Consider the following 27,351-nt stretch of genomic DNA (forward strand, 5'->3'; position numbering starts at 1 on the left):
GGGACACAGACCGAAGTTTGGCTTCTAGGTTTCATAACTTTTTAAAACCTTGTATCTACTGGATTAAATTGTGTGCATCCTCAAATAACCTCAGGATAGACGGAAGAGGTATCTGAACATAGCTTATCATCACTCAAGAGGAAAAGTGTGGCTTAGCAAACAACTCTATCCTCCGAGCTTCTCTGTGATACAATCCTAAAATAGAAGAAACTCCAAATGAATTATGATCCTTATCTACCTTATGACAGGATGAAATAGATTATCAATAGGAGTTGGGTTTCTTTCATTTTCTAGATCTTTATGAAAAGATTCACATTTAATAACATGTGCCTTGTCAGGAGAAAATGATTTGGTGTAACTTTATACTTTATTAAAGCACTTTCACACCCACCAGCTCTCCTATTTCATCCCCCTCATAACCTAGATGTGAGACAGACTGATTACCATCTGCGTCTTCTCCAGGGACCTGAGTGAGCCATGGGAAGCCAGGAGGCTGCAGGGAGCAGAGCCCCACAAGCTCACCTTCCTTAGCAATCATCCAAAATCAGTAACCCTTCCTTGACCACTTGTTTTGTCCTACTGAGAGCCTGAACTAGGCAAATGAGTGGGCCACAAAGGTGGACAGGACAGAGGTCTTGGCTGATGGCCCTCTTCAGACTTGGTGGTGCTCCAGTTTGGATCTGGTCCCATCTCAGTGTTACTGGCAGGTGGTAGAAACTTGAAGACCTGCAGTCTAGTGGGAAGTCTTCACATTGGTAGGGATGGGCCTCTTCTGCTTCCTGGCTCTGAAAGGAGTGACTCTGCCCCACCTCATGTTTCTGCCTGGTGGACTCCCCAAGCCCAAAGACAATGGGGTTGAAGGCTCCAGAACCGTTAAGCCAGAGTAAGCCTGTTCCTTTTATTTTTTTTTATTGCAAAGATGCTATACAGATGAGACCTGCTCCTTTATAAGCTAATTATCTCAAGGATTTGTTAAAACAGCGGAAAGCTAACGTGTTGGGAAAACTCAAAAGTGGATGCACCTGACTGGAAGGTGAATCTCTAAATGAGAAACACAATGTGCTAGGCACCAACAAAAATGTCTGAGCTTTTCTAACAAGAATCCCAGAAAGGACCACACAAAAAGAAAAGGCATTGCAACTGCTGGAGGCCCAAATGCTAACAATGTTCCTACACACACAGCTCCGCAGAGTACTGAACATGAGGCCACCAACTTGTTTTTGAAGTCAAAACCCAGACACTGATGGTTCATGCTTGTAACCCTAGCTCCTCTGAAGAACCACAGTTCAAGGCCAGTCTGCTCAGAGCAGTTTGCAGACTCTATATATATCCAAAATAATCAGAAAAAGAAACTGGGCTAGAGGTGTGAAGTGGAAGAGCACCAACCTAGCAAGAGCAAGCAAGACCCAGAGTTCAAACCCCAATATTGCCAAGCAAAAAAAAGAGAAAAAAAAAAGTCAACCCCCAATTTCAAGTGTCCTGGACTTAGTTTTTGGTAAATCAATATGGCTGATAAATATTAACACTTCATTAATAATTAAATGATTGTTTTGAGACTCTACTAAAGTCACTTAGTAATACAGCCAGGAGTCCAAGCTCCAACTCTGCATGTGATATCCCACTTCCTCTTGAGACAAATGAAAACAGTGAAATAAAATAGCCAAATAGGAAATCAGAGTATTTCAAAGAAAGCTGAGAAAGACTCATTAGCTTCATACATAAAATACAGGAATAGAAACAATTACAGAAAGATCTAGATGGGTCTAATAGATCAAGTGATGTTTGTGAGAAATGGTGAGAGGAATTTCCACAAATAACTACAAATAAATATTCAAATACAAATGCATTAGAGAGCACACCATTGAAACATTGAAATGTATACCTTCTAAAACATTTTAAGGGGCTTTGCCAAGATATATTTGTTTTCTTTTTTTTCCTCCTTTTCCTTTTTTTTTTTTTTTTTTTTTTTTGGTCAGTTATGGGGCTGGAACTCTGGGCCTGGGTGCTGTCCCTCAGCATTTCAGCTCAAGGCAAGCACTCTAACACTTGAGCCACAGCACCACTTCCGGTTTTCTGAGTGGTTTATTGGAGATAAGCGTCTCACAAACTTTCCTGCCTGGGCTGGCTTTGAACCATGATCCTCAGATCTCAACCTCCTGAGTAGCTAGGATTCTAGGTGTGAGCCATCACGCCCAGCTCATATTTGTTTTCAAAGTGACATAATGCAATATTATTAAACCATGAAAAATATGGACATTTTTGGGATATGTTACAATATAGATAAACCTTGAGGACATTATGCTAAACTCAATACACATAAAATGACAAGTAGTACATGCTTCTGACTATGTAAGGCACCCAAACTAGGCAAATTCAAAAGCAGAAAACAGAATATAAGTGAGTGCTTCTGGAAAGGGAAAAGTGGGAGTTGATTTGTTTTGCTTTTTTAATGAGTACAAAGTTTTCATTCAGCATGATGAAAAACTTCTGGAAACAATGATGGTGGTTGTGTTAGTCCATTTCTCATTACCATAATGAAATATCTGAGATAACTAACTTATAAAGACAAAAGGCTTTACTTTGGCTCATAGTTTTGTGGGGTACAGTCCAAGACTGGTTTGGGTGGCTGGTGGCACCTGGGTTTACCAGTGGTGGGGAGTGGGAGTGTGTGATAGAACAAAATGTTTACAGCATTGCTAGGAAGCAGAAGAGGACACCTTTTATCCCTTCCTTCAGTCAATAACAATTCTTCCCAATGCTTCCAGTGACCAAGGACCTCCTGTTAGGCTACCCTGGGGTTCCACCATCTCCTCACGGCACCACCTAGACCAAGCTTCAATACATGGATCTTTGGAGTTTTTCAACGTTGTCAATATAATTAATAACACCAGATTGAATATTTAAAATGGTTAAATGGTAAATTTTGTTGTTGTTGTTTTTTGGGGGGGTCTGGTCGTGGGGCCTGAACTCTGGGCCTGGGCGCTATCCCTCAGCTCTTCAGCTCAAGGCTAGCGCTCTACCATTTGAGCCACAGTGCCACTTCCGGCTTTTTTCTTTTTGCTTATGTGGTGCTAAGGAATTGAACCCAGGGCCTCAGGCATGAAAGGCAAGCGCTCTACCACTGAGCCACCTTCCCAGTCCCCTAAATGGTAAATTTTGTGTAGCACATATTTTATCACAACAATACAAAGACATAAAGAGAAGAGTTTATATCAGAGTGATGAACTGTGATGTTTGTGAGAAATGGTTACAAGAATTTCCTCAGATAACTGTAAATAAATTCAAATATAAATGCATGCAAGAATACTGACATGTACCTTCTAAAATGTTTTACGAGATGTTGCCAAAATCATAGCTTTGTGATCCTGGCTTGTAAGATGGAGGAAGGAACTCTATGCTAAAGAAAGAGAACTGTGATTACAGACTGATGTCTGTGATACTAGCTTCTCAGGAGACTGAGATCTGATGATCACAGTTCAAAGCCAGCAGGACAGTCCCTGATACTCTTATCTCCAATTAACCATCAAAAAACCCAGAAGTGGCACCGTGGCTCAAGTCTTCAGCTGAAGAGCTCAGGAACAGTGCCCAGACTCTGAGTTCAAACTCCACGACCAGAAGAAAAAAAAAAAAAGAGAGAGAGAGAGAGAGAACTACTTCTAGAAGCTGTTAAAGGCAAGGAGACATCACTGCTACAATTTACAGAAAGAACAACACATTCCTGATAACACCTTTATTTTAAACCACTGAGAACCTATTTTGTATTTCTGGCCTCCAGAGCTATAAAATACTAAAGATAACAAATTGGTGTTAACACTACTAAAAGCAGTATTTTTTGTCAGTCATGGGGCTTGAACTCTGGGCCTGGGCGCTGTCCCTCATCATTTCAGCTCAAGGTGAGCGCTCTACCACTGGAGTCACAGAACCACTTATGGTTTTCTAGTGGTTTATTGGAGATGAGAGTCTGACAGACTTTCCTACCCAGGCTGGCTTTGAACAGCAATCTTCAGATCTCATTATTTTTGTTTTGTTTTAAACCCACTGACTTAATACTGTTTCCTTATCCAAACAGTAGATATTTTGTAACACTTTTTTGGCATTACTGGGATTTGAACTCAGGGCCTATGCTTACCAAGCAGATGTTCTACCCTTTTGCTTTGTAATTATTGCTTCTGTTATTTTATAAATAGGGTCTTGCTTATTGCATTGGCCAGCCTGGACTGCAGCCTTCCTAGACTTTTTGCGCAGCTGGGATAACAAGTGCATGCCTCACACCCAGCTTTTTGTTCTATCTAACTGGTTAAGACCAGCTCTCAAAAACTTTTTGTCCGGGGCTGGGATGTAGCTCAGTGGCAAAGCGCTTGCCTAGCAAGTGCAACGTCCTGGGTTCGATCCCCAGTACCAAAAAAGAAAAGACAAAAAAAAAAAAAAATACAGTTAAAAAAGAGTTGGGGCTGGGAAGATGGCTCAGTTGTAGAGCGATTGCCTTGCATGCCTGAGGCCCTGGGTTCGATTCCTCAGCACCACATAAGCAAAAAGAAAAAAGCCGGAGTGGCGCTGTGGCTCAAGTGGTAGAGTGCTAGCCTTGAGCTGAAGAGCTGAGGGACAGCGCCCAGGCCCAGAGTTCAGGCCCCACGACCGGACCCCAAAAAAAAAAACAAACAAAAACTTTTTGTCCAGGCTACTCTGTAATGACATTCCTCCTGATCCCAGCCTCAAGAGTAGGTAGAATTACAGATGGTGTGAGACACAATTCCTGACATGACTCTTCTTTTAAGGGAGGCTTCCTTTCCCTGTACCATATAGCCAGTCGTTCTTCCATCATCCTCATGAGTGAAGGCCACTTCCCACTTTTAGAGGAGCAGAGAAAAATCGGAAACTGATGGTCCAGGCAGGGCTGCCTGCTGCAGCAACAAATACAAGAGCAAACTTATTAAACATGATAGTCCATGCCTGTCATCCCAAGCCACTCCGGAGGAAGAAATCAGGTAAACGACAGCTCCAGGCCAGCCTGGGCAAAGTGAGACCTCCCTCTCAGCAGACAAGCGGGGTGTAGGTGGAGGCCACCTATCATCCTTGCTACACAGCAGGTGTAAGTAGAAGGATCATGGTTTGAAGTCAGCCTCAGGCAAAAAGGGAGAGCCTACCAAAAAGTAATCAAAGCCAAAGGCCCAGGTGGCAGTGCACCTGCCTAGCCAACAGCGAGGCCCTGAGCCACACAGCCATTAGAAAGCAGCATGCGCCAGGCGCCGCATCCTAGCCACGGTTCAAAGCCAGCCCGGGCAGGAAACTCCGTGAGACTCTCATCTCCAATGAACCACCCGAAAGCCGGAAGTGGCGCCGTGGCTCAGGTGGTAGAGCTGCGGGACAGCGCCCAGGCCCCGAGTTCAAGCCCGATTAAGACTACAACGTGCGGGCCGCATTTATACTGCAAAACCGGGCGTGCGTCTTAGGCTTCCCTTCCCGCGGTCCTGCGCTCCACCTGCCCTCGCGCCCTGAGGTCGCACGGCCCGGGGTTGTTTTGCCATTTTTTTAAAATTTTTGGTCGGTCGTGGGCCTGAACTCTGGGCCTGGGCGCTGTCCCGCAGCTCTTCAGCTCAAGGCGAGCGCTCCACCGCTGAGCCACCGCTGAGCCACCTTCCCAGCCCTCCGGTTTGCAATTTTAAAAGATTAAATGACACGTTTCACCTCAGAAAGTCTGATTTCCAAATCGTGTTTCAACGCGTCCTCACACTCCCCTCACGGCCGCTCTGGTGCGCGTCCTTCGGTGGGAAGACCATGCGCACAGAGCATCCCGCGAGACTTGTCGGCAAGCGAAAGATGCGCGGGAACATCCTGCGCAGGCGCAGAGCATCCCACGAGGCTCTGTCAGCCTATGGAATTAAACGGCAAGGCCTTGCGCAGGCGCAGAGTGTCCCACAAAGCTGTCATCCTGTGGAATTGCGCGGGAAGCCCCTGCACAGGCGCAGAGCGTCCCACGCGGCGCTGCCGTCCTGTGGGCTCGCGCGGGAAGGCCCTGCGCCTGCGCAGAGCGTCCCACGCGGCGCTGCCGTCCTGTGGGCTCGCGCGGGAAGGCCCTGCGCCCGTGCGCCGGCGCCCGGGGCGCGTGGTCCGGGCCGCCAGCCGCCGCACCTGTCACGCGGGCGGCCGCCAGCGCCCTCCTCGCGTCTATTTAGGTCGCTGGCCCGGCCGCACGGCCATATCGGGCAGCGGCGGGCGCGCGGCGGCGGCCGTAAGTGGGGCGGGGGCCGGGCGGGAGCGGGCGTGGCGGGTCGGGGGAGGCCCCCGAGGGCCCGGCCCGGGAGGCAGCGGCCCTGCAGCCCCCGTGACCCCGAGGAAGGCAGGTACAGCGCGTCGGAGCGGCCTCGGGGGACAGGGCGGGGCGTCGGCGACCACCCGGCGGCCGACTGGGAGGCGCGGGAGCCCGCGGGGCCCGGTGCGGTCCGGGGGGGGGGTCGCCGGGGCCGGGTGCGGTCCGAGGGGGGGTCGCCGGGGCCGGGGCCGGGTGCGGTCCGAGGGGGGGTCGCCGGGGCCCGGTGCGGTCCGAGGGGGGGTCGCCGGGGCCCGGTGCGGTCCGAGGGGGGGTCGCCGGGGCGCGGCGGCGGCGGCCGGAGCTGAGGGACCCCCTTGTCAGACCTTTTTCCTCCCAATAACCGATGGGATGTCTCAGCGTTGCATCCCCAGCGACGCGTGCAGCTGCCGCTCTGGGGTCAGTGCCCGCTTCGGGCTGTCCTCAGGGCGCTGCGGCCGGCGGCCTCCTGCCTCGAGCTGTAGGCGAAGGACCCACAGCCACAGTTCTGAATGCTGTACCAGCCTTGGGCAGGGATGATAGCCACTTGAAGCTTGACTTCTGGAAGCTAAAGAGAAAATAGTCAAGATTCCGGCTTATTATGTACAAACCCAAAAGCAGGGAAGTTGTCATGAATTTTGTAACCTGGGGGTAAAAAAAAAGAATTTAGCCCGGCGTCGGTGGCTCACGCCTGTCATCCTGGCTACTTGGTTGGCTGAGATCTGAGGATCACAGTTCAGAGCCAGCCAAGGCAGGAAAGGCCGTGAGACTCTTACCTCCAATAAACCACCAGAAAACCGGAAGTGGCACTGTGGCTCAAGTGGTAGAGCGCTTGCCTTGAGCTGAAGAGCTGAGGGACAGCGCCCAGGCCCAGAGTTCAAGCCCCATGACCAATAAAAAGAAAGAAGGAAAGAAATTTAATGCATTAATTTCATGGAACAAACCACAGTGAGCAGCTCTTATCAAGAATCCTGAAGTCATTAAGACAAGCCCCTTATCCTCAGCACATTCATCTTTGGAAAGGGAGAGAGACATGTCTAAGTAAATGATACTAACAGTGCAACAGCATAATGGACAAAATCCAGCCAGCCTTTGTAACCTCTCTTTATGGTATTTTCACAATAAAAAAAAAAAAAAAAAAAAGATCGAGCCAGCCAGAAAGCAAAAGATGGCTTCACCGGGAGAGTGATACCTAAGCTGAATTTTGAAGAACCAGTTACATTTTTGCAGATGGACAGGACTATATTCTAATCAAGAAAACCACATATATGCATTAGAATTGTTAGCACATCATTACCACTAAAAGATTGAAAAGTATAAAGAGGAAAAGTTAGAAGAGGAAGGAAAAGGTGAGACGTTCTAGGTTGTAAGGCGTCATTATACCTGAATGATAGGCCCACGATAGTTTTACTAAATGTGGGATAATAATTTTGTACATTGCAGTCTCCAACTTGCAACCCCCCCAACCAAAAAGAAGTTGCTTTAAACATTTGTACTAGGACATTATATATTAAGTACATTATATACTATGTATCATAACTAATATAGTGAATATATCATATTGCTGTATTAATACATTGTTATATATTCTGACATATTTACATATGTATTAAAATGCATTAAAATATAACATGATATAAGGTTGACATTATATCAGTATTCCTTAGTTTGCTAACCAAAATCTTTCAGTTATGCCTTTTCTGTTTTAGCCCTAGATTACAAGTTCATGATTTATGTCCCCTGCTTTTAAGGAGTTTTAAGCAAATTGTGTGGCTTTAAGGCCCTGTCCATGTCATTTCTCTGCTCTTCAGTTTTTTCTTTGATAAAAATCAAGGACTTGATGTTAATCAACTCTATCACAATTATAATCTACTCAGCCTACTCACGCTACTGAACATTTTTGTGGGGGAAAATATATGTACAGATTCAAGAATTTAGTAAACTTTTCTTTTGCCAGAGAAATTACGGAAGAAGGAGGGATGGGACCACAGTTTCAAAGCAATTCTCATTCAGACTGGATGGGAAGTTTTTAATCTTTTGTGCTTGCTACTCTTTGATTAGTTGGACTGCCTACAATTTGACTTGTTAAAAAGAAACTCAATGTGTCATTTTTTTCAAACAAATTTATAGATAATACACAAACAGGGTTGGTTAAGTTTTCAAAAGTTCTGAGTGACTAATATTAATTTTTTATTTTCAGCTTGTTTTATGTAATACTTAAGATATGCAAAAAGGCATACAGAAGAGTAAAGTGATGTACCCACCACTCAGATGGGGATAGTAAACTTTTTTGTTTTTGTTGTTGTCATGGGGCCTGCACTCTGGGCCTGGGTATTGTCCCTCAGCAATTCAACTCAAGGCTAGCACTCTACCACTTGAGCCACAGTGCCACTTCCAGCTTTTTCTGCTTATGTAGTGCTGGGCCTCGTGCATGGGCCTCATGCATGCAAGGCGAGCACTCTACCACTGAGGGTAGTAAACATTTTACAGTTGAATCTGTCACCTTTTCCTACTTACCTGTCCTTTCTTCCCCACCTCTTGAACTTGGTGTTTATAATTATCCTTTATTTCTTTATACTGCACTACAATTGAGTCCTTAAAGAAAATATAAGTTTTAACCTAATTTTAAATTTACAGAGAAGTTCCGAGAATAGGATGTGATAACCATTAGTCCCATAGTAACCTTTATCAGACTCACTAATTGTTTACTATATGGTCTGGGTTTACCCATTAGAAAATATAATAATGGCTGGGCGCTGGTGGCTCACGCCTGTAATCCTAGCTACTCAGGAGGCTGAGATCTGAGGATCTCGGTTCAAAGCCAGCCCGGGCAGGAGAGACCGTGAGACTCCTATCTCCAATAAACCACCAGAAAACTGGAAGTGGCGCTGTAGCTCAAGTGGTAGAGCTCTCACCTTGAGCTGAAGAGCTGAGGGACAGCGCCCAGGCCCAGAGTTCAAGCCCCACGGCCGACAAAAAAGAAAAAAGAAAATATAATAATGTTTGGCATTGTTTAAATACATTAATGGTATGCAGCACATATTCTGCTCTTTTTCACATGTTTGTGACACATGTAGAATTCATTTTTTTCTGTTGTACCAACAGTCTTCTGCATGAATATACCATAGTCTATTAATGTCTGAATTTATTTCCAAATTTTTGTTGTTTTAAACAGTATTGCTATACATTTAAGCTAGTTTAACTTCTGTAAAACATGGAGAACTTTTTAGGAAAAGAAGGCATATGTAGCAACTGTAAGACAATGTAAAAGAAAAAAATTAAGCACTATAAAAGCAAAGCACAAGTATTTTAAGGAAATTGAAATTTTTCCCCACATTAAATTTATAGGAGTCCATTTCTCAAACTATAATGGCCATGGATATAACTGCATTTTGCATTCACAAAGTAATTAGGCCTTATTCTTGTGGTTTATATTTATCTTTGCTACTCATTTTTCTTCATTATTGTGGGTACTATTGTTATGAATGCTCCAGTTAAGTCTTCTATAAATTGGAGCAGAGAATAACTTCCCATTGATATCACTGAGAACATTTATACAATTTTATTTTGCTAATGAAAGGAGAATGCACTCTCTGCCTTCATTATGAGGAAAAGTTGATGCCAGCTCTCTTCATTTATGAGCCATATGTGTATCTACAAGTGATTTGTATACATAACCAAATAACTGTTCTGTTTGAAAAACATACATATAGGTATATCCTTCATCAACTTTACCAAGTAAGTTTTACTAAGCAAATCACATATTGTAGGTGAATGCCCTTTTTTCTCCCAGCTATTCTTAATAAAATTCTCAAGAGAAATCCCACCTGAGAAAACTAGACTTAATAGGCTGAGAAATTTGTTCCTATTACTCAACACTAAAGCAAGAATTCAAACCCAGGGCTCAGTAATGCAAACCCAACCAAGTCCACATCCCTGTTCCTAACCTTTGAGCTACATTCATTGTAAAGTGTATTTATTGAACACTTGAATGGCAAAAACTAACTTAACTATTTACATACTGTTTATACCCCATTATACAGATGAAGGAAACGAGATTGGAAAGGTTGAATAATTTTAAGATTATAGCAAGTTAGCAGTCAGCTCAGATTCAAATCCAGAATTTCTCGCTTCAGAGACCACATCTGCCATATCAGAATCTTCTATGCACTCTCAAAAGACAATACTGTGAATATAGTGGCTAATTTAACTTTGAAGGCATTTTTCAGGATTCCCATCTGTAAATGCATTTAATCCATACCAGTTAGAGTAGTTTTCAGGCAAGTGGAAAGAAGGGATACTTAGGAAACATGTATGTCCATTAAAAAAAATGTAGGAATGGGAATGTGGTTTAGTAGTAGAGTGCTTCCCTAGCATTCATGAAGCCCTGGGTTTGATCCTCAGTACCACATAAACAGAAAAACCTGGAAGTGGCACCACTGTGGCTCAAATTGGTAGAGTGCCAGCCTTGAATAAAAGAAGCTCAGGGCAGTGCCCAGGCCCTGAGTTCAAGCCCCAGGACTGGCAAAAAAAAAAGTAAAATGTTTCCTTAGAATATTTGAAACAGTTATTTCTATATTTAAGAAAGTTCTTGTTTTTGTTGTTTTTCAAAGTCAATTATTTGAGGCAGAGAACTACATCCAGGGACAGTATTTATCCAATAAATTGTTTTATATCTGAGAACTAAAGGATCTTTTAAAAACAGGACCACTTTCTCAAAATCCTTCAGCTACACTTAAGGAAAATGGAGATTAGTCAGCCGGACAGGATGTTGTGATACTCACAGTTGAGAGAACGGATTTATTTATAACATTAGATCAGCAGTCAGCAACCTGCCACTTGTTTTCATACAGCCTATTAGCTAAGAATAGATCTCATCATTTTTAAATGACTTGAAAAATCAAAAGAGTATTTTGTGACAATGAAAACAGGGCATGTGAAAATATGTGAACTCGGGCTTTAATATGTAACAAAGCTTTTTTGGAATATAGCCATGTTCATTTGTTTGTTTTTTTGTTCATGGCTGTTTTGTGCTGTTATAGCAAAGCTGAGTAGTTGTGACAGAAACCATCTGGCCTAAAATGCCTAAATATTTACTTTCAGGCCTTAGTTTGCTGACCCTTGCACTGGAGTAAGTTAGTTAAAGTGCAGATGCTGGAGCTAGATGGAATTAGATTCATCATTCGGTGCCTTCATCTGTAAAAGAAGTTCTGGCCATTTCATCAGAGAAGCAAACAGAATAGTGACAAGTAATTAATGCTTTTTTATCAAGGAAAAATGAAGACAAGAGGTTTCTATGCTCTTCTTGCTGATAGTATGATAACAAAATGTAAGAACATAACAAGGACATATGATGTACAACTATAACTACCTTAGGCAACTTTTCTCAGTAGTTCTGCACATACCACTTACACAAAAATATAAAGATGCTTTGTTATACACCACAGCAATCCTAATTCAAACCAACTTAAACTATCTCAAAACTATAAAGCCTGTTTCAAATTCCATTACTATGGACAGTCCACACTGTTCTCTAGATTTGTTATGTCCTCATGGGCTGATAGGAGCCTGTCTCCAGCTGTGGCCTCCATCTCATCTCCATCCCACGGGCATCCCAATCATTGAGCCAGAGACTTGAGCTCATGTTGGCTGACCCTGAGTCAGCCATGAAGCTGATGGGAATGGGAGCCATCTACTGCCAGTCACACCCACACCACCCATAGGATGAGGATGAGATTACCTAGAGCATGTTTAGAAAGAAAATAAGTACACAATTAACTACTTATTTCAATCTAACATCTTTTTTTTTTTTTTTTGGTCCGTCTTGGGGCTTGAACTCTGGGCCTGGGCGCTGTCCCTCAGCTCTTCAGCTCAAGACGAGCTCTCTACCACTTGAGCTACAGCCCCACTTCTGGTTTTCTGGTGGTTTATTGGAGATAGGAGTCTCACGGTCTTTCCTGCCCGGGCTGACTTTGAACCGTGATCCTCAGATCTCAGCCTCTTGAGTAGCTAGGATTACAGGCGTGAGCCACCAGCGCCCGGCTTCAACATAACATCTTGAAACTACTTTTGCCTGTGCTTTAATTAAAATAGCTCTTTTGCTGAAATGTCTCTCAAAAGCAGTTTGCTTTCTGTCTAAAAGATAGAAAATTAGAGGGTTTGGTCAATACATTTGGGTCTTCAGCATCCTCATTCTCCTAACACTGTCAAGATCAGGGCTCTGGGAAGTGGTTTCGAAATGCCTGCTGTGGCTGCAGTGAGGACCTGCACGTGGTCCTCTGGCCTTGTGACCTTTGGGGGATTCTTACGTCAACACAAATGGAATAATAAACATTTAAAAATACTTATTTCCTTAGAAGGTCTGTTTTCTGGACTGGGTATGTAACTCAGTAGTAGTGAGTTTACCTAACATGTAAAGCCTCAAATTTGGTTCCCAGTGCTGGGAGAAAGGCTTATATTCTTTTCAGCTCCACATAGCAGCTGCCATGTATAAAGCACTTTGGTATGGTTGTGTGTCAAAAAGGCTATATGATTTGAGCTAGAGAAGTTGAGAAATACAATGGCCTCTTAACTGCACATGGTAGAATTCTCTCAAAAAAATAGAAACCAAAGCAAAAGTTCACTCTTCACCAGCAAGGCCTTTCCAAGAAAGCCTTGTTTTACTGAAACAAGACTGAACCATTATTGCCAGAAAATCCAGCAGGAAGGATTTTGTTGCTATTTGAAATGCACAGCTTCTGAGATTGACTGGTTATTCTAATTACACAAACTTCAGCGCAGTGTTTCTTAGCTCTTACAGTTGCCATTCTACAATTGGACATTTCTATCATGCATAAACTTGTTAATTCAACACACACACAAAACTGTCCGGTGAGATTTTTAATTCTTTTTTCAGGGTTACAGAAAGTGAGAAATTTTCTAGCCTGTATAGCTGACAGTTTTTGAGTTCTTGTTATTGAAATAATTGCCTCTCCTTTAACTCCAGGTACTAACTCTTCTGCCATTTACAGCCAAGTAAGAGCAAGAAAGGACGCCTGGAGACCCTCCCTCCCCTCAGAAGGGGGTTTCTGACTCTGGGAAAGTCCTTTAAATCAAAGCAGCTAATTAACTTCCTCGAAACCCCCTGTTTCCACTGCCCCTGGGAAGGCAAAGATGACTCCACTAGCTTAAAGGCACTTTTAATTAGACCAGTGCTTTGGAAAGCCTGATGTAATTCAGTCTCTGACACTATGAAATAGAGAACAAAATAGAGCTGAGCCAGGAGGAAAGATAGAGAAGCAGGAAGGCTTCTGTGTAGTATCTTCAGTGTAGGATGATTACGTTTCAAAGGTCACAAATTTCTCAGGTCAGCAGACATTTTGCTTGTGTTTTCCAACACTTGATAAAAGGGAAAATGGTTATTTTCTACTACTTTGAATTATTTTCCCCATATCAAAGCTTGAGTGCAGTTTTAGTGGACGCTCAGCCATCCCACTTCAGGGGATGGATGGTCCTGCTGTGGTTTTGTGAGTTGGCCATTTGGGTATATATTCTGGAGGCAGTGGCTATAACCTTGGGAGTAATACTATACCTTCTTAGAATACTGATGTCCTTGTGTGCTCTGCCTGCCTGCCAGCCAGCCATATTCAGTAACTAGTAAAATGTGTTCATCTTACAAGACTGTTTTTCTTTGTTCACACAGAAGGAAGATGAAATGTCCAATTCTAGGAAAATATCTACTACTAGGTGGTATGGTGGCAGGGGTGAGGAGAAGTCACCCCTGCAGGTCAGAAAAGCAGTAGTGGTAGCAGTTAATAATTTGCAGTTTACCTATCAAAGTCATTTTCATTAAAAAAGTAGTTAAACTTCTCTGCTTGGAATGAATACTTAATAAATACTTCATAGTACTAATGGCATATTTCAATTATGCCACATTTTTTCTTAGAAAAACTGCTTCTTTTCTTACCCTCAGGACTGTTTCATGGCATCTGTTTATTTGTGAGTAATCAGAAATGCAAATAGCTCTTCAGGAATCAAGCTAAACTTAAAGAAGACGCATAGAAATTGGAGAGTGTCATGGAGTACAAGATTGAGGGAAAGGAAAAATACCAACATAGCTTGAATTTACTGAATAGAATTAAAAACATGAAAGAATTTGCAGAAATGATTGATGTAGTACTCATAGCAGAAGAGGAGAAATTTCCTTGCCATAGACTGGTTCTGGCTGCGTTTAGTCCCTATTTCAAAGCTATGTTCACCTGTGGACTACTTGAATGTACTCAGAGGGAAGTCGTACTCCATGACATCACAGCAGAAAGCGTGTCAGTGATACTAAATTACATGTACAGTGCTGCTTTAGAGATCAGCAACACCAATGTGCAGACTGTGGCTGTAGCTGCCTATTTCATGCAGATGGAAGAAGTATTTAGTGTATGCCAAAAATACATGATGGACCACATGGATGCCTCCAACTGTGTAGGAATCCACTACTTCGCAAATCAGATTGGAGCTGAAGATTTATCTGACCAGTCAAAGAAGTACTTATATCAGCACTTTGCCGAGGTGAGCTTACATGAAGAAATACTAGACATTGAAGTGCACCAGCTTTTGGCACTTATTAAATCAGATGATCTCAACATTTCCAGGGAGGAGAGCATTCTGGACTTGGTTCTAAGATGGGTAAATCATAACCAAGAGTTGCGTAAAGAGCATCTTGTTGAACTCTTGAAGCAAGTCAGGCTAGAACTTATAAATCCTTCCTTCTTAAGACAGGCCCTAAAAAGGAACACAATGCTTCTGTGTGACGCAGGTTGCATTGACATCATTCAAAATGCATTCAAAGCCAGCAAGACACCCCAGCAGCACTCCCTGAACCTTCGCTATGGCATGGAAACCACCAGTCTTCTGCTTTGTATTGGCAACAACGCTTCAGGAATCAGGTCACGACATAGGAACTATGGGGATGCCAGTTTTTGCTTCGACCCTGTGTCACGGAAGACCTATTTTATTTCGTCCCCCAAGTATGGGGACGGTTTAGGAACTGTGTGCACTGGTGTCGTCATGGAAAATAACACTGTTATTGTGGCCGGAGAAGCAAGCGCCTCCAGGCTCTCAAGACAAAAGAATAAGAACGTGGAAATCTATAGGTTTGTATCTATCTGCAGTCTTTTTTAAAATCCTGTTTTGACACTGGCAACAGTAGAAGAAAATACTACTGAGAGGGTGGTCACATCTTAAATGATACATAATGAAAACTACCCTGAAGGCTCCTGTAAAGGCATAAGCATAATACAGCATTGATGATGAAGTAATGTACATTTTTAAATTACTGTATTCTTCCCGTAGTTTTATGGCAGACCAGGTTTGAATTTAGGATCCCCTGCTTGGTAGGCACTCAGCAGGCACTCCAACTCTTTTTGCTTTCATTATTTTTTGAATGGTGTCTTGTGTTTTTGCCCACAGTTTGCCTACCTATTTCCTCCCATGTAGCTAATAATACAGGTGTATACCATGAAATGGTCTCACAGTAAGGCCTTGAACTTGATCCTCTGCCTCTGCCTTCTGGGTACTGAGATCACAGACATGCACCACCAGACACAGCTATATCCTTTTTTTTTTTGCTATATCCATTTTTCTTAGTAAGTTTTAGAGTTTTTTCTGGGCATTTTGTTTCTCCATTTTAGTTCAAAGTATTATTACAAAAGTTAAATAGCAACTCACCCAGAAAACATGTATTTCTCAATCTTGGTAGGGTATATTTCAACTCAAGCCTGTTTTCTTAAACTTTGCCACAGAAAACCAAAACCCATTTTTCTGAACTAGGTACATATTCATTCTACTAATTTGTCTCAGTAGCCCCATACAGATACTTAATCTTTCTCTCTCCTCAAATCCATACAGTTAAAAATAGTAGTGAAAATACTCCCTGTGGTTCTAGGGACTTGCCTGCCTACCTTAAAATACCTAGAAGACAGCCATCATAAGATTTGCTGTGTCTCTGCAGTCAGCCCTGACAAACTGTGTGTTCAAGGGAAAGATTACCCCATCCAGCTTCCCTGGCAATCCTGGAGCCAAGTGCTTTCTCTGAGGAGTGAGGGTCAGGACAAATGAAGAAATGCTTATTACATGATTATCTGTCAGAGGTTACTCTAAAACTGAACTCTGAACAAAACACGTAAGTCCTGCAGCTGGGAATGTGGCTTGGTGGTAAAGTGCTTGCCTAGCATGCATGAAGCCCTGGGTTTGATTCCTCAGTACCACATAAACAGAAAAAAACCTGAGTTGGTACTATGGCTCAAGTGGTAGAGCGCTATCCTTGAGCAAAAGAAGCTCAGGGACAGTGCCTAGGCCCTGAGTTCAAGCCCCAGGACTGACAAAACAAAAAACAAAAAAAAAAAAACCATATTTCATTCTTGTATTCCAAATAGCACCTTTTTGTGGTATTTCCCTGTTATTTTATGGTTTTATTTTTAATTCCAGGCATATTTTCTAGATTTTATAGGACCATTTAGTCCACATATTTTAAGACTATCAAGTCATGGAAAAAGTGCTTACCAGCCAGGCATGCTGGTCAACTTATATAATAACAGCCTTTGGGAAGAGAAATAGGTAGATCACAAGTTCAGGGCTGGCCTGGACTACCTAGGGAGACCTTGTCTAAATAAAATATGAACAAAACATTACACTTGGGGCTGGGAAGGTGGCTCAGTGGTAGAGTGCTTGCCTTGCTTGCATGAGGCCCTGGGTTCGATTCCTCAGCACAACATAAGCAAAAAGAAAAAAGCCGAAAGTGGCGCTGTGGCTCAAGTGGTAGAGTGCTAGCCTTGAGCTGAAGAGCTGAGGGATAGCACCCAGGCCCAGAGTTCAGGCCCCACGACCTGACCCAAAAACAAAATTTAAAAAAACCAAAAACATTACACTTACCATAATCATGCAGCACAGTAAAGTATATCCATAAGCCTGTACAGTCAGTGACTAGCATACCCACACCTCCCATAATCAGCTGTGAATTGGACTCTGGGAAGTGTCAGGAAATCATCTGTGTGCCCCGAATGTCTTTCTCCCAAGACTTCCTTCACCAATATAACTATTCTTGAAAGAAGTGGCCACAATTAACATACACAGGTTAAAATAGATGTTCAATGCCCAACAGATATCTACAGATGAATTTTTATGCCATTTTCATGACCCAATTTAAGCCAGTTAAGACTGCAGCAATTCTTAAAGTTTTCTATCTCCTTCAGCTTACCCAGTTAGAAATCCTAAGCGGGAGTATTTTTAGATCTTCTGCCCTCAAACCATGATTTTTTAAATTTGGTTTTAAAGTGATACTTTATTTCCATGGTGTAAGACAATTTTGTATCAATACCTCTTTTTTACTGATTCTTTCATGATAAAATAAATGATGTGTTGAAAGTCTTTCCAATTCTTGATTTTCTTGAAGTAATGGCAAGTCTCAGATAATCTATAATTTTGTGTGTATTATTTTTTCCTATAAATGTTTAAAGCAGATGTCATTAATCGTTTTCAGCATTCTATATGTTATTCACTAGTCCCTAAAAATACAAAGTGAGTCAATACCACTATCTTGTGTTAAATGCCTCTGCCCTTGAACTAGACAGATCTCATTGTGTTTAGTTGGAAAAGAAACCTAAATATATTTCTTGGGTGAGTTGTTTTAAAGTTAATCCTAATCCTGGGTTCTTTTTCTCTTAACTTTCAGGTATCATGACAGAGGAAACCAGTTTTGGGAAAAATTATGTACAACTGAATTTCGGGAACTCTATGCTCTGGGCAGTATTCAGAATGACCTCTATGTTGTCGGAGGACAGATGAAAATAAAAAACCAGTATCTTATTACAAACTGTGTTGATAAGTACTCTGTAGAACGGGACAGCTGGAAGCGAGTATCTCCCCTGCCATTACAGTTAGCCTGTCATGCTGTATTGACCGTGAATAATAAACTTTATGTGATTGGAGGCTGGACCCCTCAGGTTAAGAAACTTCTTACATATCTAATTGGCATGTCTATGCAGAGTCTGACTGCTGAAAAACGTAGCTGTTGTATATTAACAGTGTGATTTACATTTTGCAAAATGTCTTACATCTCATAAAATACAAACTAAGGTTTTAAGTAGCAAAGCAATTTTAGGAGAATGGATTCTGCAGTGTGCTTTTCATACAGAAGTTCATTCAGTACTCATGCTATGTTCTTCACAACCCTTGCCATTCTTGCTAGTTATGACAGATGCTGTGGGGAAGGGTCCTCTTCCTGGAACATCTAGTGGATGGCAGCAGCCGCATCCCAGGCTGCCTGCCCAACAGCTGTATGACCAAGGGCAAGGCACGTTGAGGTCTTTTCCACACTTAACACTCTATAACTGCAGATGGGAAAGTGAGGCACAGCACCATCACTTCTAAGAAAGTTATGTTTTCATTATAAATGCTTGATTTTTTTCTGTGCATCAACAGATGGAAAAACCAGAATACTGTTTATATATATAGAGAGAGGCCAAAGTCAGGCAAGCCAAAGCTAAACAGTAAGCTGTGTGACCACAGTAACCCCTGCTTATGACTCCTCTTGGGACCTAGGACACTCACAGTCCTCTCTGCAGCCTGGCCTGGCCTGGCCTCCTGTCTTTCTTACAGGAATGAGTCTTACTAGCTCATCGGCCATCCCCCCCGATAAAAAGTGAATTCATTTTTGCCTAATGTTATGTCTTGTTTCTTTAGAGTTGCTTCATGGTTCAACCCATACTTTTGCATCCATTTCATAAGCTTGATTTCTGCTGCTTACAAGTATATCGTAACTTTTCAAAGCCTAAGCTTCATACTTTATTTTTTATTCATACATTTAAAATTTTTGTGACATTTTTATTTGTGCTTTAGATCCAAAAGCAGTACAGAGTTCATCACAGTAGCTGAAGACTGATGCATTATTTGTAGTTAAATATTTTTTAAACTTTTCCACTTACATAGTAAATTTGCATGAATGAGCTCCAAAAACAGCTGACAGGTTTTTCTCTTACTGGAGATTAAATACTTATATTAGAAGGAAAAGCAAATATTTACTAATTTTGTAGTCTCTGAACAGACAACATGAGTATGTATTACATAACAAAGGCTTTTGCTAATTTGATCACATTTATAAATTTATAATACATTATAATAAATTTTATAATTACAAGATAAATGGGCTATCAGTGCACTATGGTGATCATAATTCTTAGTCTTTTAAAATTGTGTATAATTTTCATAAGTATGGTAATTATTTCTTTGCTGAATACTTCGATCTTAGCTTAAAGTCATAAAAGTTTCATGTAAATTATATACAAAAAGTATTTCACCTAATGTTTATAAGTAGAAGCTATTTACATTTGTGTCAGAGTAATTATTTCACTTTTACTATCTCTAGTCATTAAAAAAGTTAGTCATTAAATAAATTGTATTAATCTATATACCTTGGAAATTGAATTCAGACCATTCACATAATTGTGATGTAAACATTCTAAAACATAAACGTTTGCGAAACTGTTAGACTGGAAAAATATAAAGTATGACTTACTAAAATTAGTTTCTCACAAATGTCTTAGAATCTACAATTATAAAGTTTGGTAAAAATAGAATATTACGGTCTGGGAAGGTGGCTCAGTGGTAGAGCGCTTGCCTTGCATGCATGAGGCCCTGGGTTCAGTTCCTCAGCACCACATAAGCAAAAAAGAAAAAAGCTGGAAGTGGTGCTGTGGCTCAAGTGGTTTAGCGCTTATCTTGAGCTGAAGAGCTGAGGGACTGTGTGTAGGCCCAGAGTTTAGGCCCCACGACCAGACCTCCCCCCCCAAAAAATAGAATATTACTTTGAAGAGTACAAGAGACCTTGGTTTCATTTTTAAGGTTTTCCAATTGTTTCATTTTTTTAAAGTATTTTGCTGCTAAAAATCACTGATTACAGCCTCTAACCCTGCACATTAGTCCCATTACTACAGAATATATAAATTTCCCTGATGTTGACTGTGTATTTATAACTCTAAGGCCAGAGATTGGTATGACTTTGAGTGTGAGCCATACAGTTAACCTCTGCTTATCTGCTGCACTGTCTGTTCTGATTAATTGCCACCATTATTCACAAAGACAGCGAAATGATACATTGTTCCATTGGCTGTCATATTTCACACAGATGGATCTTCCCGAGGAAGAGCCTGATAGATTAAGCAACAAGCTGTTTCGCTATGACCCCACCCAGGATCAATGGCAAGAGCTCCCACCCATGCAGTACTCCAAGTACCGGTTCAGTGCAGCTGTGGCCAGCGGCGAGATCTACGTTCTGGGTAAGAAGCAGCACACTGCTACCATCCATGACACCTTCACCTTCCTCAGCCTCTCAGTGAAGGGAGATACTCTTCTAATTCAAGCACTGGATAAGGGTTTCCTCTTTTCTAATTTTCTAGAACAATGTCAAATAAGACTAAATAGAAGTCCATTAAGAGCATTTTTGAGGGCTGGGAAGGTGGCTCAGTGGTAGAGCGCTTGCCTTGCATGCATGAGGCTCTGGGTTCGATTCCTCAGCACCACATAAGCAAAAAGAAAAAAAGCCGGAAGTGGCTCTGTGGCTCAAGTGGTAGAGCACTAGCCTTGAGCTGAAGAGCTGAGGGACAGCGCCCAGGCCCAGAGTTCAGGCTCCACAACCGGACCTCAAAAAAAAAAAAAATTAAACTATTTTTTTAAAAAAGCATTTTTGAGTGCCTTGGGGTGAAACTGATACATCTTTTTAAATACTGCCAGGTGGTATACTGTGAAATGGGAATAAGCCTTTAACACTTTCAGTGATTGGGTGTGGGGTGTGAACCACTGTGTGCCATTAGAAGAAAGGGCGGCAGTAGTAAGCCTGGGTTGCAGGTTCTGCCGGTCTTCCTCATTTACTCACCCGAACAAGTCTATAGAGGTGCTGCCACTGATGTTCAACTGAATGCATTTTCCTTGTCTCTTGCTCATGTGTGGTCTGACTCTAACCACAGGGATTGGTGAAGGAAATCAATGCACCTCTACTAAAGTGGGTAAAATTCCAGACCCCCCCTGTAGTTCTGCTATCTATCTGGCTTCACTCCTGGGTTTATTACGCCTGTTGCTCTTCTAAGTGCATTCCCTCTCCCTCCCTTCCTCCTCCCTTGCCCTCCCCCCCTCTTCCTTGGCTCCTTCCCTACCCTACCCTTCCCCTAAGTTTGGGAAAGCCTGTGTACAGGAGGCTGATTAGACTCCTAAAATGGTTAACTGTGCCAACTCTTTATTTCCTCCCATATGCACTGTGGATAACTGACAGAAATATGGGAAAGAAACACAAGGGAATCCATGAAATGTGAGTTGAAAGCAAACCAAGCATCTGAATAGAAATTTTTAAAAAAAAACTGAAGAAAGGCTGATATCTCTAGGCTGTTTGCACACAGCATGAAGAAAATATTTCATCTACTCACTGTACAATGCATTAATGGTTTTAAGAGCAAGAACATTGTGTAACATAACTTATGACTACTTCAGTTATGAGACTCACATTAATTTTTTCCTTTGAATAAATATTCCTCAGTTAAGATCATATGCTATGTAAGAAGAAATAATAGCTAAGCTGTGATGAATTGCGTAGGGTAGGTAAACTGCTCACGGTAGTAAATGGTTGATCTACTAAGAAAATTGAAGTTAGGACAACCCAAAAGCAAAAGTGATGTCTAAACTGAACCAGAATGAGGTATCCTGAAATGTGGAGCCACAGGCTAGGCTAAATGTGGGGTGAAATGATCATGTGTTTCTTGGTAATTTGTATGGGCAAATGCGTCTTTTAGACACTTGGAAGCCAATACTTCATGGCATGGAGCTCTATACAGACTATAAAATTCCTGTAGGTGAAATAGAAAATAAGTATAGTCTTCCAGAAAGGGGGCTCAGGAAGGGGCAGGGAAGAGCAAGCGGGAAAGCAGCATGAGAGGTAAGAATGAGGGTTATACAAGTAGAAGATAAAAGAGACAAGCAAATGAACCCATAGGGAAGTTGTGAGAGCCTGTACTATAGGAAAATTGAGAAGCAGGTTATGAAGACATGAGCTAGAGAATTAAGAAAATGATCATGAAAAGGAGAAATCATACAGAACCAGCATAATTTAAGAATATTAGTGAAGTGATGATATAAAGAACAAATCAAGCTAGGTGCCAGTAGCTCATACTTGTATTCCTTGCTACTCAAGAAGCTGAGATCTGAGGATCATGGTTCAAAGACAGCCTAGGCAGGAAAGTCCATGAGATTCTCGTCTCCAGTAAACCACCAGAACACCGAGAGTGTGCAGGTGGCTCAGTGTGGCAGAGCACTGATCTTGAGCACAGTGCCTAGGCCCTGAGTTCCAGCCCCAGGACTGGCACCCTCAGAAAAGGAGTACATCAATGACAACAGGGAATTGGAAGTGAAAGGGTGACTCAGAAAAGTATTACTGGTGGCTTAAAATGCAGTGTCTAGCTATTTGCTACTCAGAACTGGGGACAGCTGTGTGCCCTGTAAAAAGGGGGTAGATCTGCTGCCTTGTAAAGTTCAACCCAAAGAGCCCAAACTCATTTTATAAGCTTTGAAATGGAGTTCCATTGTTTAAGATTTTGTGGTGTTCTTATATTTCACTGTCCATTGTGTATATATTTGGAATTTGGCAAATACCATGTACAGTTCAACCCTAAAACACTACCCAAGGGTACCTTATAATTTTGGTTCACTGTTAGGGCAGAAGCCCTATCTGCTTTAGGGGAACTATAGTACCTCCAGTGTCACTGACAATCCAATGGTGCGACCTCTCCCTACTCCATGTAGTAAATAGAATTCTTCGCCCTCCTAGACAGACTCCAGAAATCCCCCAGAGAGCCCCGCCCATGCCCTTCACCATGAGGCTTGACCTAGAGTGGGGAATAACCCAGTTTGGGAGTTCAGTAGGTTCATACTAAAATCCTTTCTTAGGGCTGGGAAGGTAGCTCAGTGGTAGAGTGCTTGCCTTGCATGCCTGAGGCCCTGGGTTCAATTCCTCAGGACTACATAAGCAAAAAGAAAAAAGCAGGAAGTGGCACTGTGGCTCAAGTGGTAGAGTGCTAGCCTTGAGCTGAAGAGCTGAGGGACAGCACCCAAGCCCAGAGTTCAGGCCCCATGACCGGACCCAAAATAAATAAATAAATAAATAAATAATAAAATCCTTTCTTTACCAATCACTAATCTTGGCCCCGTAAATCTTTCTAATATTATTTATATTAAATTTGGTATGCCTACTTAGAGTTATTGAGATTAAATTAAATAACGTATTACAATACCCGAAGAATAAGCATCTAGGCATTATAGCAGCTATTTACGGAGCCATTTATATTATAGACTATTACAGGTGTCTAGGTGTCCCCCAAATTCTCATATGTTAAAAGCTGGCCACTAGCTGTGATGTTGGAGAGAGGCGCTAGATGCAGTAGGGGAGGAAGTCATACACACAGCAGTTCTCTCTGTCTCTCTCTTCTCTCTCTCCCTTCCTCTTTCTCCTTCTCTCCCTCCCTCCATTCTCTTTTCCTCTCCCTTTTTCCCACCTCAAGCCCAAAATAACAAGGCTGGACCCTCTGAAACTGTGAACCAGAACAGAGCTTTCCTCCCTGTGAGTTGCTTACTCCAGGCACCGCATCTTGCTGACGGACACCGACTAGCAGAGATGCTCTGCTGGAGCTGCTTGTACAGTTTCCCTGGGTAGTCATAAACATGGACAAAGCGTTACTCACTTCTGCATAGCTGGCCGGGGACCCAGGCCAGACTGGTGTTCCAACTAAAAATGGTGGGTAGTTTTTTTTAAGCTCCTAAGCTCTGTCATGTTAGTAAGAATTTAGTTAGCAAAATGCTGAGTCAAAGTAAGTGATCTCTAGCTGTGGAGTTAAGATGCTGACACACTATTCCCAGAAAAGAAGATTTGAGGGCACACAAGTTTGTAAAAATAAACAAAATTTTCAGCTCTCTAGAAATCAGAGACAAACAACAAATTGAGAACTTTTTTTTGGGGGGGGGGTTAGTCATCAGTCATGGAGCTTGAACTGTGGGCCTGGGCGCTGTCCCTCAGCTCTTTAGCTCAAGGTGAGCACTCTACCACTTGAGCCACAGTGCCACTTCTGGTTTTCTGGTGATTAATTGGAGATAAGAGTCTCACAGACTTTCTAGGCTGGCTTTGAATCATAATCCTCAGATCTCAGCCTCCTGAATAGCTAGGATTACAGGCGTGAGCCACTGGAGCCTGGCTAAATTGAGAACTGTTTGTTAGAATCCATCCCAGCAGTCCTAGGGGACAATGCAGAGACAGTCACAGGAGGAAGATTACACAGAGACAGTCACATAAGGAGAAGGATTATAAAGAGGTTTATTGATGGGGCCATTTTCCCCACAGGAGAGGGAGAAATATGGCATCTGTCCCCATCCAGGTAGTAGCTTGTAAACTCCAGGCTAGAAGGGGAGGTCCTCTGTGTGCACAGGTAGGTCTGGGCAGAAAGTAGGAGTGCCCACCTATCCTGGCAGGAGCTCCAGAGCAGGGAGGAGTTCAGGTCTGGGTACACGCTGCCCCGGGAAATGTAGTGGGAGGGGCTGAGGCCCTGAGATGGGGGGAATGCCATCACTTTTTTTATAAGAAATTATTGAACTTGGGCTGGGAAGGTGGCTCAGTGGTAGAGCACTTGCCTAGCATGCAGGAAGCCCTGGATTCCATTCCTCAATACCACATACACAGAAAAAGCCGGAAGTGGTGCTGTGACTCAAGGAGTAAAGTGCCAGCCTTGAGCAAAAGAAGCTCAGGGACAGTACTCAGCCCTTAAGTTCAAGCCCCAAAACTGGCCAAAATGTAAAAAGATATTACTGAGCTTGAACTCAGTTGTGCTGAATTCAAGCTGTCTCAAGCCCATGGAGCTCTCTTCCATGCTCTGCCAGGGTGGGGCTGCCTAGAAAGCTCAGCAGTGTGGGCTACAACCACACTGTGCTGGAAGTGTGGTTCTCACTTGTCATCTCAGAAGACCACAGAGCACGTGCCTTGGAACGCTGGAGCTTTCTGGGTGAAAGACCACGCCACCCAGCCCTGAGAAGTACTGAGAAGTCATTGGCACAAATAAGCCAGAGTTCACAGTCAGAAAGAAAAAAATCTTCTTAAATTTGAAGTGCTTTGGAGCACTTCAGTGTCCTCAATTACCTTCAAGAAGCAGATTCTCATCAGCTAGAGGAATATGTCTTTATCACATACCACAAAATAATTCCTCACAAATAATTTTTCAAGGAAAAGAACCACCGAAATTCAAGAAAGAAGGCACCTCCAGCAAGAAACAATGGAGTAATAGCAAAAAAAGAAAAAGTAGGGACCAGATGTACCAAAGTTACCACATTGCATAAAATAACTTACTGTGTTTAAACAAATAAAAGATGAGGAAATTAGAATGAGGAAATAGGAAATTATGGAAGATGATCAAGAATAATCAACTTCACCAAGAATAAAAAATGTATAATAAATAAAATTATAACTCAAAATTAAGAGAATTCATGAAGATAAAGAGATTTAGTGCATTGGAAGAGAGTTCTGAAGAAATAACTTATTTCTGAATGCAACACAAGGGTTAAGTGTGTGGAGAACAAGAGTGGAGGACCAATCATCTTTTAAAAGCCCCACAAGGAGAGGAAGAGTGGGTTGGACTGCATTGCCCTTGGTGCGTTTGCCCCTGAGTGCTCCTGTGTGGGAGGCTTGATCCCCATGTTGAGAGGTTCCAAGGAAATGGGACCTTGTAGGAGGAGTGCTCACTCAGTGAGTTCTCATGCGAGCATGAGTTGTTACCGCAAGCAGTGTGGGGTTTCCCCGGACCTGCACCTTCCTCTTCTCACATGAACGTCCACCACTAAGAGGCTGTCCCCACTGCACACAGTAGCAGAACTGTGAACGAAATATCCTCATTTCTTTATAGAGCCCCTAACCACAGCAATAAAATGCAATAATTCAGGGACAAAGGCAATGTCTGAACAAAAACTGTGAGAATTTTCTAAAACTAAAGAATGATGGTAATTCACACACACTTATTTTTTTAAAAAGGTCAAGCTCAGCAAATAAACCAGAAATGTATACATGGAAAGGAAAATCCAACAGTGAAGCTGAAGAATACCAAGGACAAGATATTAAATGAAACCAGAGAACTAGACTGGTGGCCTGAAGTGACAGGCTAATGGCATTCAGGAAACACTCATCTGCAGCAGAAAATGAATGCTAGCCTAGAAATCTAAGCCCAAAGAATAAGGATGAGACGAGGACATTCTCTCCAACAGCGTAAAGCTGACAGCAGTTACTAAGCAGACCACCATCTCCAGGATTTTAAAGAAAGTTTACTAGCAGAAAAAAAGAAACTGGTAGAATATTTTAATACCTTATAAATACTGAAACATTGACTTCTAAGATATTTCATAATTCTAAAGTCATAATAAAACAGTAGTAAAGGGTAGTCCTAAAAACTACAATTAATAGCATCTAAATAGGAAAGGGCTAAATGTCATTAAAGTGTCCCAAAGCCCTTATATTATCCAGAGGGAGAGTAAAAGGAGTGGTTCGCCTTTCAAACATCTCCAATCCATTCCTAATGGGTGAGTGACCTATTCCTTGTACTTTCTACAGCTCTTTGAATGTGTTCAGTCAAAGCTGGATACATTCTCAGACAGACAGATTCTCTGTCCTGAGTTATATCTTTGTTTCCTAAGACACCTATTTCAGATTTGAATCCATTTGCAAGAAGGAAGAACAGACACACGAGGCCTTACCTTTCAAATTAACCCCAGAAACTGAATGCTTCCTAAAGCCCATTTTTAAAGTCTTGAGTTATAAAGATTTGAGAATTTTGGCCTCAGTTAAAATCTGTGCTAATTTTTTTTTTTTTTTTTGGGTCCGGTCGTGGGGCCTGAACTCTGGGCCTGGGCGCTGTCCCTCAGCTCTTCAACTCAAGGCTAGCACTCTACCACTTGAGCCACAGCGCCACTTCTGGCTTTTTTCTTTTTGCTTATGTGGTGCTGAGGAATCGAACCCAGGGCCTCAAGCA

The 27,351-nt window shown here is 42.3% G+C and overlaps 1 protein-coding gene across 9 annotated transcripts in view; it reads left to right on the top strand.

Annotated features, from left to right (window-relative positions):
* The first annotated feature begins 6,167 nt into the window (after positions 1-6,167).
* Positions 6,168-27,351, top strand: part of LOC138806604 (kelch repeat and BTB domain-containing protein 12) — a 42,937-nt gene continuing 21,753 nt past the window's right edge. For 6 of the 9 annotated variants that reach the window (XM_069992030.1, XM_069992033.1, XM_069992036.1 and 3 more), the window contains exons 1-4: positions 6,240-6,341; positions 14,238-15,411; positions 17,988-18,258; positions 20,439-20,589. In XM_069992030.1, the coding sequence (XP_069848131.1) occupies positions 14,342-15,411; positions 17,988-18,258; positions 20,439-20,589 (1,492 nt within the window). In that variant the 5' untranslated portion in view covers positions 6,240-6,341; positions 14,238-14,341. The other 3 variants (XM_069992034.1, XM_069992031.1, XM_069992032.1) reach the window with 3 other exon arrangements.

This window comes from Dipodomys merriami, unplaced genomic scaffold (genome assembly GCF_024711535.1).
Source record: "Dipodomys merriami isolate MVZ:Mamm:240054 unplaced genomic scaffold, mDipMer1.0.p SCAF_401, whole genome shotgun sequence".
Lineage (NCBI taxonomy): Eukaryota > Metazoa > Chordata > Mammalia > Rodentia > Heteromyidae > Dipodomys > Dipodomys merriami.